The sequence below is a fragment of the Syzygium oleosum genome, unplaced genomic scaffold (genome assembly GCF_021117445.2).
Source record: "Syzygium oleosum isolate NSW1041296 unplaced genomic scaffold, Sole_v2.1 Sole_v2.03, whole genome shotgun sequence".
NCBI lineage: Eukaryota > Viridiplantae > Streptophyta > Magnoliopsida > Myrtales > Myrtaceae > Syzygium > Syzygium oleosum.
Genome location: NW_026607487.1, coordinates 14,224,861 through 14,239,298, shown reverse-complemented (window position 1 = coordinate 14,239,298; position 14,438 = coordinate 14,224,861). Strand labels below are relative to the sequence as shown.

Below are 14,438 nucleotides of genomic sequence, written 5' to 3'. Positions count from 1 at the left end.
GATTGCTTCTCAATCAATGTATTAAACTTCTTAAACTGATTGAACACATCAGATTTGTGCTTCGGATTATATACCCATATCTTCCTTGAGTGGTCAACGATGAATGTCGGCAGATATCAGGCATCTCCTTTTGAAGGAATAAGAGACGGGCCCTAGATGTCTAAATGAATGTATTCAATCAGTTGCTTGGTTGAAGTTTAATTCGGCTCTACTTTATAAAGATGCAATGCTCACACAATTCTAGCTTCCCTATCTTCTAACCTTTCAGCTACCCCTTCTCACTCAGCATCGTCACACCTGTTTCACTTATATGCCCCAATCGCATATACCATAATCGAGTCAAGTTTGAGTCTAACTTACCTAATGAAACTATTGCAGCTTAGGTCACGGTCCCTCCCAATAGATGATAGTGAGAGTTCACCTTATTCCCTTTCATCACTATTATGGCACTTCGAGAAATATTCGGCACTTTACCTTCGGTAGTGTACTTGCATATGATGTTATTGAGTGTCTCTAGAGAAATATGTTTATTCTTGAGCTTCGATAGATACATTACAACTATCAATGTGTGCTCTACCCCATTATGCATTGCAATCCGAATTGTCCTTATCCCCACAACCTCACAGACTACGTTTTTCCTCATCAGAGTTATGCTACCATCCGGAGTCTGATAAGGAGTAAATTAGTTTCCATGAGGAGTCATATGATAGGAACACCTTGAATTAAAACCAATTTGTCTCTTGATGAACGATAGTCACACAAGACGACCTCTAGCATCACTTGTGCTCTCCTCCGCAACAATTGCCACACTACTTGTGGCATTTTGCCCACCGCCTTCATGTCTCAACTTTGGACAATCTCTTCTTATATGCCCCTCCTTATGACACTCAAAACACTTCACGCGACCCTTGGATTTTCTATGTCGCGACTTCGACCTCCTTTTACCTCTACCGCTAGGCCCCTAATGTGTATCTCTATCATGAATCACTAATCCCCACGCTATGTCCTGCGCTAGACCGTTATCTCACAACTTAATCCGTCACTTCTTAGAGAATAAAGTAGATTTAACCTCTTTTGAGGTAATAGTAGTACCCCTATGTAACAATGAATTAGTAAAGTGCTCCCATGATTTTGGTGGAGCCGCCAATAACATCATGCCTTGGTTTTCGTCAGCTAGAATCTCATCGACATTCTTCAAATCTATCATGAGTTTGTTAAACTCCTTTAGGTGGGTCGTGGTGGAAGTGCCTTTAGCATGTCGAAATTGAAACATCATCTTCAACATGTATAGGTGATTATTCAAATCATTCGTTACATAGAGAGCCTGAATTTTTGCCCACCAATGTGTGGTATTCCTCTCGTTGGCCACATCTATTAACAACTCATTCAATAGGTTCAACAGGTCTATACTCTTTGCCCTCTCCATGAACTTAGCCTTGCCATCCAACCCAAAGTTGTTAATAGCGCAAGCATCTCAATGCTTTACAACCTAAAGTTGTTACTCCCGTAAAATTTTTCAATTTTTAGTTTCGCTCCATACATAATAGCAAAGTTTCAACTCTAATACCAATTATAGTAAAATCGAGTGCAAAAACTGACTGGATCTTTACAATTAAATCAAGAGTGAGAGAGAACGAAATTGAAAGAGAAATAAAATGATGAACAATAAAGAATAAAAGTGATTTACGTGGCTCGGTCGAAGTGTCAATACCTACTCCACGAAGAGAGCTAGCTAGAATTAACCATCTAATCAATTGGAGAATTACACAATTATAATATTTATACACTCAAGTGTTTCCCAATTCTAAATTACACCCAATCCCACATTATTTAGCCTGACGTAATTTCTGGATAAAATAAATCACGAGAATTGCCTCACAACCAAAACACCTTTATTGTCTAACTCGGCACAAAATCCACGGTGTTTCAAGCGTCTCTCTTAACTTGTGTTAAGCTCCTCTTCGTGCGCTCATCAGAGAGTGTATTCTCTGTTCGGAGATTCTCTCTCTTCTATATTGAGCTCCTCTCTATTGTGCGATTAATAAGAGGGGCTTAACTTGGAGCTCATTTTCAAAGGTTTTGACTTGGCATATGGAGTCATTATTGTGCTAATAAAAGGAGAAATTAAAGCAAGCCCGCATGTTTTACGTTTTTTTCTCTGACAAATCTCAATATCAGCTGAAAAAGGAGCTCAAATATGTGGCCAAATAAAAGCTCCAATGTGTGTCGAAAAGAAGAGTCATGAAAGGCCAAAACAAGCTTGGGTACCTAGAAGCTTAAATGGACATGATTGTAGAAGGTGTTCTGGCTATAGACAGAGTATTGGTTCTACTAAGAGCCTCTACAATCATGAAAGAAAGATGCGTACTCTTTGTCAGTGTAATTTGAATTCAAATTGGTATTATACAACTGATATTAAGTATTGGAATCCACAAAAGGTTTACCATATTTGTGCAGGCAATAAAGGATGACAGGTTGTGGTAGAAGCAGAATTGGATACTTCAGGAAACTCTCTCTATGGAGCTGCAGAGTGAGTTCAACGGCTATAGATGACAGAATCAACTGCTACTTGTAGGATTTGAATTTAAAAGTGTCTTTTGAGATCTCATGGCTATAAATTGAACCCAAGGAAGTAGTAGAGTGAGGGGATAATGAACACGAGTCTATGCTCCGAGTGTTTATCTCCTTGCTGTTCTTGTGTGTAGAAGCTGTGTAAATCTAATTGTATTTTTCTGTAGAAGTTTGAGCATCTGTAATTAGAGAATAGAGTGTGAAGTGTGGTGAAGATGGCTTGTATTTGTAGAAGCAGAGCTACAAGTAAAAGAAACATCTTCAGACGCTATAACATTTCGAGGATTACATAGTGAATTCCAGCCTTGATTTGGGCTGTTAGAGTTGGGAGATTGGAGTAGGCCAGCTAAATAGGCCGTGTGGATAGGCAGAAGGGAGATGATATGATTAATAAAGCTCGGCGTGCATCTTCCTCCCAACAGTTTATAAATTTGTATCATCCTAATAACCACATTTTGTGCAGGGAAGAGAATAATTTATGACGAAGTTATTGCATGAACCGTTAATTCCTAATTCTAAAAACCGTACCGGGGCCACTATTGCAGTCCCAGGGATTAGCTCCATGTGGGCAATAGCACAGGAAGTCTCTGTCTCGTGATCGTCCACATCGGCCACCGCTGTCTTGACAACCAGAACAACTCTTGTTAGTCAATAAATCCCATTTTAACTGGAACCCGTTCTCCAACAGCTCCTTGTAGTCGACATCTTTGATAGTTTGATTAGAGAACCCTCCCCCCAGTTGTACTGGTACCATTGCAAATGACTGGCAGAATCCACTTTGCAGATGGAAAGTGCCATTAGGAAGTAAAGCAACAGAGCCGTTGTATGTGACGTTAGAAGTACAATTCACAGGGGATATTGGGAAGGAAAAAGAAGTGTTGATGCAGTCATAGAAGAACCATAATTTGATGAAGAGAATCACTCTTCTTTAGGAAGACGTTTACGGGAAGTAAATTGAAGGGAGGAGGAACAAAGCAAGAATTATCCCTTTGGCTTACTAGATGGATGGAACTCTCACTGTAGGAGATGCTTTTAACTGAGAAGGGACCATACATAGTTTTTGTTCCTTCGCACTTGAGCTCAAATCCAGGGTAACCGCATAATTCTCTTCCTTCTTCAGGAATATAAAAGGGATAGCTTATGTTCGGACGGTTGCCTCCACAATTGCGAGATTCGCACACTTCATATGACACTTCATTTGATGATGACTCAACAGGATCTTCTAAGATGGCAATGAAGAAGACGCAGAACGCCGTGCAAACTAAGCCTCGTGTGTAAGTGCAGTATATGCCCATCCCGGAATTTCGATCTGGTTTTAGTTTGGAACATACGAATTTTTCTTTTTGGATATCAATGCTCTAGAATGGAATGGAACAGCATGAAGAAGAAGAAGAGAAAGAAGAAGAAGAAGCTGTTTGATTCCTCACGTGAAAGTGAAAAGAAGGCCCTTGTTAATGGCAATTCCTTCTGCTGGTCTCGTGAGATCAGCTCTGCTTAAACACGGCAGTCGACTTGGAAAGAGGACGGGAAGACTAGAACAAGAGACTTTTAGGAAGAGCCAGGTCTAGACAGAGACACCCAAGGGAGCAATGCCATCCATCACTTTTACCTCTTTGATGATGATAGGTCGGGGAAATGTGAAGTCCTGCAATTAGTGAACTTCCGCAAATCTTGCCCCGATTGACCAGTTATTCCAAGAGTTGACTCCTATTTTCATGTATCCCCTCAAGTTGGATCCTTCACAAGAGGATAATGAGAAAATAAAAATAAAAACCCAGAAACTTTTATCCCCTGTCATGCTGATTAAAATCAAACCAAATAAGCTAGATTAGGAAAATAAGTTCAAGAAAAAAAGATCAGTGGGTCTTTGACAATTAGAGGTCTCTGTTTGAAAATTAATTTCAAAGAAGTACCAGGAGTTAGTTCTAGGAAACAGTGAGAAATTCCAAAAAAGTAAATACCAAGCACAATGAGCACGGACAGCAAAAATCGTTGGCCTACCCGAGAAAGTTTCTCGAAAGGATTTTGTTGACACCTAAGTTTTAGTCGACAATTCAAATATTCATTCTTCTAAAAGTACAAAAATAAAAAATAGCAAAATAATAATAAAAATAAATCAATAAAAAAATAATTAAATACATAACAAATGAAAAAGTGATGACCAAAACAAGAAAAAAAAATAAGTGATAAAAAGGAGGTTTTCTTTTTCAGTACGGGCTCTTGAACCGTTTGAATGAACGTTAGCCCATTAAAACATTTGGATTCGATTTCTGCTATTTTTTTTTCTGGTCAAATATTTCTGCTATTCATTTAGTGGAGAAAATTACCAAAAAAAATCCAAATTTTATTACATTTTTGCTAATTCAATTTTGAATTTTGTAAATATATCAATTGAGTTTTAATCATTTTCATCTTTTTGTCAATTGAGTACATCTGACCAATTTGGCAAAAAAATTGCTGACGTGAACGTTGGCACTCACGTGGAATTATTATTATTATTAAATTTTAAATGTTTTTTTTCGAATTTTGTAATTATTATTATTATTTTTAAAGCCTGATAGAAAAGAGATAAGGGATGGTTTTCTTAACGGCCTGATCCGTCGGTCATCTTCGCCATCACCGATTTCTGCGAGTATCAGAAATGCGCCGTTCCTTTACAGTGACCGAGAGCTTCGAGCGGTTTCAACCTCGTTCAGAGATTGCTTTCAGATTTCAATTCTGATCATCCTCATCGCCGCTCGTCGCTGCCTGTTACCGCTGAGAATCCCTTCACTGCTCTTCTAACGTTATGCCGTCCTTTCTCGGCATTCCGGATTTGCGCCTTTTCCTGCTCTGCTTCTCCCTGTTCCACGACCGGGAAATTCGCGGAAGTTATCCTCGCGTTTAATCCTTCAATATAACTTCCGACCCTCAGTGGTGACATTTCCAGAACGTCCTCGCTTGGATTTTCTCATCACTGCTCGGAGCTAGGAATCAAGCTTGATAGAGGTGAGTTCAATATCTGTTGCTCCCGGTCATAGTTTTAGAATGAAAACAGAGACTGAGACTCCATACATTGTCAATCTAAAATCTGAAATGATCGAGGCTGAGTTGATGATTTATGTTAGCGCTTACTGTGACGGAATGAAATGAATCGTTTCCGCAAACTCATATATAACTAATCAACTAGCCAGCCCACCATATGTTCAACAAAATGCCCGAACTGAGTCCTTAGTCCGTATTGATTAGTCCTTGATCCTGACCTGTTTTGAGTGTATAATGATATGTCAGACATGAATGCAACTTTTTGTTGATGGCTAAGCATGATTTTCTACCGCATATTATATCCACCGAGACCAAATTTGAGCAATTTCTTTATGATTGTGTTTGCTCGGTGTTTACACGTCTTCCTGCGCCGTTCAATGATGGTCATCAGCGAGGAGACACTCAAAAATCGACAGTCCGAGGGTTAATTTTTAAGCTCAATTGTTCCGGTTTGTTCATCACATCCTTTTATCCGATCGTGTCCCTGTTTTTGTTCTCTGCGTCTGGCTGTGGCCGACGTATATTGATGACTCTGTAGTGGCCGACGGTGGAGGTTTGATAACAAGTATAGGTAGATTAACGGAGATGAATATATGTTCATGCTTTGATGATTTGGTAGACGGATCTTTGATTGTGTTTTGGGTGTTCTCACTACTATGAGGAAGACGATGAGAAAAAAGAAATAGAAAAGAAAAAAAAAAGAAGAAAAATGCATATTAACAAGTATGAAAAAAGGAAAAAAACATAAAAAACTCCAAACCATTCTCAATGTGATACATTTACCCGTTTTTTGTGACATCAAAAATCCCAAATTATGGCCACCGTAACATATTTTTTCCAAATTTTTTCTTTTAACATAAAAAACTTAAAACTTGTACCTATGCGACATATTTACCTTCCATCAAGGTTTCGTCAGATGATTTTTTAACCAAAATAACGTTTTTATTTCACTTAAATCATGTCGGTACCACGTCAATACGGTTTGCTTTATGGCGTCCAAGTAGGCAGATTTTCAAATGTTCCCATTGAAGGAACTTTGAAGAAAGTTAAATGTGTCGTGAATGTACAAGTTAGGGATTTTTTGTGCCATAGAAAAAAATTATGGTAAATGTGTCACGGTAGGCATAGTTTAGAGTTTTTGGTGATTTTTGTCCTAAAAATGACTTGGGTAAAAAAAAACTTGGGTGTAACTACAATTGAATCCATTAAAGGGGGAGATTCCACAAAGAAACACAAGTCATGAAATGAAACAAATAACTATAAAGGGCAGGGAAAGAAAGCAAATGACTATAAGAAAAGTTCATGAGTTGCAATAGCAATTGCTCAGTTAGATCATAAGCTGATTGGCCTATAAGCGGCTCTTAGCCTATTATATCCATTTGATAAGTCCCTTGAGAAGATGTAAGAACTACTCTCTGAAAAGTCACAGCAATGTTAGCGGTAAGAAGGCAGTGTTTGAGCCAGTGATTATGTCAATTGAAGTTTTCAAACCGATACCCTTACTTAGAGCTTATTTGGTGTGAAATGCAGTTACGTACGTTTGCTGATATTGTCAAGCAATGCCACTAGCTGATCACATGCTGAAGAGAATGTGCCTAAAGAGAAGAAGAGTATAGTACTATAGTAGCAGTGGAGTAATAACCAGACTAGAGTCTCGCCAAATGTATAGAGAATCCCTTTTGCCTGTGATTAAGACTACTAGAACTAGTCATTAATCTATATCCAGTTAGGCCATTGTCTTATATTTGTGTCCCTTGCATGGATGTTTGGGGGTTCAATTTTTGCCAAGAATCTAAGGGCAGTTAGGAGAAAGCCAAAAGTTTTGTTCCGTTTTGGATAGGACTCGTACTCGAATGTTTATTTCTAAACCTGTCCTCCTATCCAAGCCTGCCCTACCAATAGAGAACCAATTGTATCTGCGTCCTCCCTGGGCTGCACATGACTTTATGCATGGTCTATCCGAATGGCTCACAGGACGACAATCGCTAGAAGAGAATACGGAAAATTCTTGAAGATGTCTCATTGAGGATATTTGCAAGGAAAGGTTGCGGTTGCGGCTAGTGGCATTTTGATCTAATGATTGCATTGAAACTATTAGTGATGAGTATTCTCCTTTCTAGGAACTCAATTCCTGCGAAAACCCCAAAATTACATGGGCAAGTTAAAATTGAGATTATCAATTAACCGGAGAGAACAATATTGCTCCCTTCAAGTAAAGGATTCTAACCAATTGAAATGAATTGACGGATAAGTCACCCTTATTGCCAATCTCCAAGTTTCCCCTCCAAAAATTTTCTCCAGCCTGTTTCAATTAAGGGGTTAATGGAAAGAACATTAAGTTCTACCTACTATTGGACCCTCTATTCATTAGTATCTTTATTTTGATTACCACTCATTGTATTTGGTTTGGTATTATGACTGCGCTTGACTTTGAGAGTCGTGATGATATTATTGAGGAACTGTCTTATCAGAATAATTTTCCTTTGTACAACATCGAATTGAACCATAGACAAACTTGGATTTGCGATCCTAGGTATCTAATCTCCTGATCCTGCAGAGAAGAAAAAGAGTGTGGGCGGATTAGTACGAGTGGAGAGAACTTTGAATCAAAAAACGACCTTAATGGCCATTTCCCTCTTTCCCTTTTCCACCCCCATGTTCACTTCAGCGAGAGACCTTATATGCATCTTGTCATATGTCAAGTCACCATGGTCATAAGTTTGAATGATTGTATCACAGAAGTTCAGTATAAGTCACAACCAACCATAGAGAAAGATGGTCTCTGAAGACTTTCCCTGTAATTGTTATCTATGTGTAGAATCTGCTCATATTTATATGCCGTTCTTTTTTTCGGCCAACCAATATATCCATGTGTCGTGTTGGATACTTCTAATGTAGTACGAAACAACAGTTAAACTAATAACCTCTATATGGTTCAATATCATGTGTAAGCTAGATTGACAAAAGTGCTTTATTACCATGTCCATGCCTTCAGATTTCGACCCAGCACTTAAATCAGTAACGTCTCAACATATATGACTGCTCACTTGCATTCACGTATGTACAGTATGTGACAAACGGCTACATGGATAATCTAACCATCAACACCAGGAGCAGAACTGCTGCTGCTACCCCATTTTTGAGTCACAGAAACTGGAGAATGGGTCGATCGCATATTCTTCAGTAGCTGTGAATCGTCATAATCCGGAGGAGATGGAGCAAGGACACCTTCACCCTTATCCGCATCAACAAATATGTCCGCAGCATTATCATCGCACGCGATCGCCTTCAGTTCCTCCAAAACCTCATCCATGGGAGGCCTCATTTCCTTGTCCAGTTGCAAGCACAGGAAAGCTAACTCGGCCACCGAAGTTGTCATCCTATTGATTTCGCTATCTGACTCAAATCCTAGATTTGGGTCGATCAATTCGCCAAACGCGCATTTCTGAATCTTGTTAATAGCAAAGTTGGCCAAATTAATCTCGTGCCTTTCTCTTCTTTTGTCCACAGCTGGCTTGGATGATACAAGCTCGACCAGAACAACTCCGAAGCTATAGACGTCACTCTTCTCCGTGAGGTGGTAGCACTGATGGTACTCGGGGTCCACATAACCTGGAGTCCCTTGAGGAGCTGTCGAGATATGAGAGACATCATCGGGGAAAAGCCTCGAAAGCCCAAAATCTGCAACTTTAACCCCAAAATTCTTGTCGAGGAGGAGGTTATTTGTTTTCACATCACGGTGGACAATGTCAGAAGCATGGAGGTAAGCCAACGCAGTAGCAGTCTCTATGGCTATGTCCATACGGATTTTCCAAGGCAATGTACTAGAAGAGTTTGCTCGCTGGCCATGGATATGATCAGCAACAGTTCCATTGGAGATGTACTCATAGACAAGTAGAAGCTCACGGCTGTGGCGAGAAGTGCAACCGTACAGAGACACAAGGTTTTTGTGTTGCAAACGGGTTAGGATCTCTACCTCATTCATGAACTGCTTTACCCTCCGGTAGCTGCGCTCGTATAGGCGCTTCACTGCTACTTCCCGTCCATCTCGAAGTTTTCCTGTTAAGAATATTGTAGAAAATGTCTTTCAGTTGAGGATCCCTTGGAGGAATAATGAAGGAACATTTTCTCACCGTAGTAAACAGTTCCAAAACCTCCATCTCCAAGTTCATTGGAAGCAGAGAAGTTATTTGTGGCTTCTTCAAGTTCGGCACCGGTGAAAATGGGGACTTCAAAGTAGACACTGCTCTCTTCCATGTCTGAATACGAATGAGGATATGGGGTGCTATTTCTCAAATGGAACTTCAAAGAAGCATTCTTCCTTTTTAAGTGGATCACATAAGAGAACAGGACAATGGCCAAGCTTCCGATTCCAATACCTGATGCACGAACAGATAATTAACCCTTTTTATAGGATAATTCTTTTTGTGCTGTTTCCTAGAACATATGGTTTATGTTGGCTGGAAGCATGAACAGATGGTCAAGCTTTTAGGGCAAAGTAAGAAGATTTGGGTCCAGCCGACTTTGATTTGATCAGCATTGTGAAAATGGTTTGCAGTAAAAACCAGAAAGGATACTTCAGCAACAAGGTGATCTTGTTTGTGTTGTTTTATCGTGTCAAACTGGGAGTAGATTGTCCTAGTTATGCTTTGGTTTGTTCAAGTCGGCGGAGGCATTGTGATAGCAGACGAGAAACTAAGAAAAGGAAATTACCTGGTCCTATCGTCCACCACAAACGTCTATTTCCTGCATCAAAGTTGAAAAGGCAGATTGGTCAATTGAGGGAAAGGATGGCGAGATAGCATCTAGCTCATAAATCAGCTTACATAAACAGACGATTAGAGAATAATAGGAGGGAGAATAGCCACAGCCTGTACTTTCATTCATCCGAATCGAATTTGATCTAAAATCAATGCACAACCTACCCCAACATGCATGGCAGAGCTACTTCCAAATACCAAGTGGAGTAACTTATATTTGCCATTCATAATGAGGTGTGTCAACTACTTGTGCATTTTATTGGCAAACAAGAGTCCTATATATACATCTTCCTGAAATGAGAAGTCAGTTAAATTGTCATAAGATCTCTATTCTAAAGGTTCTGCAAAAGTATTCATGAGGTTGCACAAATGCAAAATGATAACTTAGAATGGAAAGAAAACATGTATACCAATTGTGTACTATCCTACTGAAGGAACGCCAAAATGGAAATGTAAACTGATAGATTGAATGTGAGAAATGGACATAGAGCTCTGGTGTGGGATTTCTATGGTTAAGTGCAATTGTATCCGTTCTCTCAACTAATACTGTTTGGAAAGATGCCTCTAATATTTTTAGGATGACAAAACATTTTAAGTGTACTAACATGTGCAATTGAGTGTGAAGAAGATATTAGTAAATTCATATGAAGATGGTGTTAGCAATTGGACATCTAAGAGTGTAGAACGACTTTTGCTCTAGGCGAGGAACAAGCTATTGGATGTGAGCTATGTTGACAACTAGATGGACATTGCAAACGGCGAACAAGTTATTAGACAAGGAATATGTCGATGTTCGAAACGACCTTGTGGATGGTGAACAAACTAGAGGATGTGTGATTGGCAAAAAGGTTTGGATGGACTAATAGAAGACGAACAAACCAAACGACATGAAGACGTCAATAAGCTCGGTTGGACCTTGTGAGCCTTGAACAAACTAGAGGGCATGTGGTCGTTGAAGAGTTTCGATAGACCAAATAAAAAGTGTATAGTCTATAGAACACAAGGACGTTAGTATGCTTGAAGGTGCCTAAATGTTGTAGGCAAACAAGCCTAGGTATGTAGAAGCTTAAATGGACCCGATTGTAGAAGGTGTTCTTGCTATGGACAGAGTATTGGTTCTACTAAGAGCCTCTACAATCATGAAGGGAAGATGCGGACTGTTTATCAATGTTATTTGAATTCAAATTGGTGTTATACAACTTATCTTAAGTATTGGAATCCACAAAAAGTGGACTAAAGAAGATTAAAACAATTTACCATATTTGTGTAGGTAACAGAGGATGACAGGCTGTTGTAGAAGCAGAACTGACTACTTCAGTAAACTCTCTATGGAGCTACAGAGTAAGTTCAGTGGCTATAGATGACAGAATCAACAACTACTTGTAGGATTTGAATTTAAAACGGTCATTTGAGATCTCATGACTAAAAATTCAACCCAATGAAGTAGTAGAGTTAAGGGGAAACGAACAAGAGTCTATGCTCTGAGTGTTCATCTTCTTGTTGTTCTTGTGTGTAGAAGCTGTGTAAATCTAGTTGTATTTTTCTATAGAAGTCTGAGCATCTGTAATTAGAGAATAGAGTGTGAAGTTTAGTGAAGATTGCTTGTATTTGTAGAAGCAGAGCTACAAGTAAAAGAAACATTTTCAAACGCTATAACATTTCAAAGATTACATAGTGAATTTCAACCTTGATTTGGGCTGTTAGAGTTGGGAGAATGGAGCAAGCCAGCTAAATAGGCCAAGTGGATAGGCTGAAGGGAGATGATATAATTAATAAAGCTCGGCGTGCATTTTCTTCCTAACAGTTATAAAATTTGTATCATCCTAATAAACACATTCTGTTCAGAGAAGAGAATAAATAATGACGAACTTATTGCATGATCCGTTTACTGGTAATTATAAAAACCTTACCGCCGCCACTGTTGCAGTCCCTGGGATTATTGGTTCCATGTGGGCAATAGCACAGAAAGTCTGTGTCTCGTGATCGTCCACATCGGCCTCCACTTTCTCGACAACCAGTACAAATCTTGTTAGTTAATATATCCCATTTTAACTGGAAGCCATTCCCCAACAACTCCTTGTAGTTGACATCTTTGATAGTTTGATTAGAGAACCCTTCCTTCAGTTGTACTGGTACCGCTGACACTGACAGGCAGGAATTATTTTGGCGATAGAAGGTGCTATTTGGAGGTTTTAATGCAACAGAGATGTTGTATGTGGCGTTAGAAGTACAACTCACGGGGGATGTTGGGAAGGGAAAAGAAGAAGGGTTGGTGCAGTTATAGAAGAACAAGAGTTTAGGATGAAGAGAAAAACTGTTGTTTAGGAAGATGTTTATGGGAACGAAAATGAAGGGACGAGGAGCAAAGCAAGAAGTATCCCTTTGCCTTACTAATTCGATGGAACTCTCCTCGTAAGAGATGCTTTTAACTGTGTAGGTAGCATACGTAGCTTTTGTTCCTTCACAAGTGATCTCAAATCCACGGTAACCGCATAATTCACGTCCTTCTCCAGGAATATAAAAGGGATAGCTTATGTTCAGACAGTTGCCTTTACAACTGCGGGTTTTGCACACTTCATATGACACTTCATCCAACGACGACTGGACAGAATCTTCTAAGATGGCAATGAAAAAGATGCAGAACGCTGTGCAAACTAAGCCTCGTGTGTAAATGCAGCGTAGACCCATATCTGGATTTCGATATGGTTTTAGTCTGAAGCATACGAAGTTTCTTTTCTTTTTGGATATCAATGCTCTAGAATGGAATGGAACGGCATGAAGAAGAAGAAGAAAAAGAAGGAGGAGAAGAAGTTGTTTGATTCCTCACGTGAAAGTGAAAAGAAAACCCTTGTTATTGGTAATTCCTTCTGCTGGTCTTGTGAGATCAGCTGCTTAAACACGGCAGTTGACTTGGAAAGAGGACGGGAAGACTAGCACAAGAGACTTTTAAGAAGAGCCAGGTCGAGACAGAGACACCCAAGGGAGCGATGTCATCCATTATTACCTCTTTGATGATGATAGGTCGGCGAAATGTGAAGACCTGCAATTAGTGAACTCGCACAAATCTTGCCCCGATTGACCAGTTATTGCAAGAGTTGACTCCTATTTTCATATATCCCCTCAAGTTGGATCCTTTACAAGAGGATGATTGAAAAAAAAGTAGAAACCCAGAAACTTTTATCCCCTGTTATGCTTATTAAAATGAAACTGGGGATAAGTACATTCAAAGTCTTAAAACTTGTCACGAAAGTATAAATAAGTCCTAAAACTTGTCAAATTGGTTCAATCAAGTCCTTCCGTTGATTGTACTTTTTGAAAGTTTTAGGACTTGTTTGCACTTTTTGAAAAATTTTAGGACTCAATTGCATTTTTGTGACAAGTTTTAGGACTTCTAGTGCATATATCCCATGAAACTAAATAAGCTAGATTAGGGAAATAAGTACAAGAAAAAAAATCAGTGGGTCTTTGACAATTAGAGGTCTCTGTTCAAAAATTAATTTTAAAGAAGCAGCAGCAGGAGTTAGTTCTAGGAAAAAGTGGGAAATTCCATAAAAATGAGGGAAAAAGCCACTAAAAACCTCAAATTTTGCCATCCGTGACACATTTACCCCGAACTTTTTTTTGTGACACCAAAAACCCCGAACTTTACTTTTTGTGACACATTTACCTCAATGTATTTAATCCATGGGCATTTTTGTCTTTTTTGCTTTTTCATTTTTTTTTCATTTTTTTTCCTTTCCGGCGAGGGGGGCCTCGCCAGCGTCGGGCGAGGGCTACCCTCGCCGGCGTCGAGCGAGGGCGGCCCTCGCCAGATCCGGCGAGGGCGGCCCTTGCCGGCGTCGGGCGAGGTTCGCCCTCGCTGGGCGAGCGAGGGCGGCCCTCGCCGACTCGAGCGAGGTTGACCCTCGCCGGCGTCGGGCGAGGGTCGACCTCGCCGGAAAGAAAAAAAAAGAAAAAAGCAAAAAAGACGAAAATGCCCATAGACTAAATACATTGGGGTAAATGTGTCACAAAAAGCAAAGTTCGGGATTTTTGGTATCACAAAAAAAAGTTCGGGGTAAATGTGTCACAAATGGCAAAGTT

General features: G+C 39.7%; 1 protein-coding gene and 1 long non-coding RNA gene across 2 annotated transcripts; one reads left to right on the top strand and one right to left on the bottom strand.

Moving 5' to 3' along the window:
- The first annotated feature begins 5,366 nt into the window (after positions 1-5,366).
- On the top strand, positions 5,367-9,737 carry LOC130137553 (uncharacterized). Its single transcript, XR_008815959.1, has 2 exons — positions 5,367-5,559; positions 8,663-9,737. It is a non-coding gene; the product is annotated as an uncharacterized LOC130137553 (long non-coding RNA).
- LOC115668116 (LEAF RUST 10 DISEASE-RESISTANCE LOCUS RECEPTOR-LIKE PROTEIN KINASE-like 1.2) lies at positions 8,527-13,179 on the bottom strand. The gene is made up of 4 exons (XM_056309122.1): positions 12,266-13,179; positions 10,309-10,341; positions 9,729-9,974; positions 8,527-9,654 (listed from the first exon to the last, which is right to left on the bottom strand). The coding sequence occupies exons 1-4, from the start codon at positions 13,041-13,043 to the stop codon at positions 8,690-8,692; spliced, it is 2,022 nt and encodes a 673-aa protein (XP_056165097.1). The 5' UTR covers positions 13,044-13,179; the 3' UTR covers positions 8,527-8,689.
- Positions 13,180-14,438: the final 1,259 nt, after the last annotated feature.

Bases quoted from the DNA above. Each gene is read 5' to 3' on its own strand.
- LOC115668116 (XM_056309122.1), bottom strand. From the start codon at position 13,043: ATGGGTCTACGCTGCATTTACACACGAGGCTTAGTTTGCACAGCGTTC. The intron at 10,342-12,265 runs GTAAGGTTTTTA...ACTTTGATGCAG, and splicing joins GGACTGCAACAGTGGCGGCG to GAAATAGACGTTTGTGGTGG. The intron at 9,975-10,308 runs GTAATTTCCTTT...TTCGTGCATCAG, and splicing joins GTGGTGGACGATAGGACCAG to GTATTGGAATCGGAAGCTTG.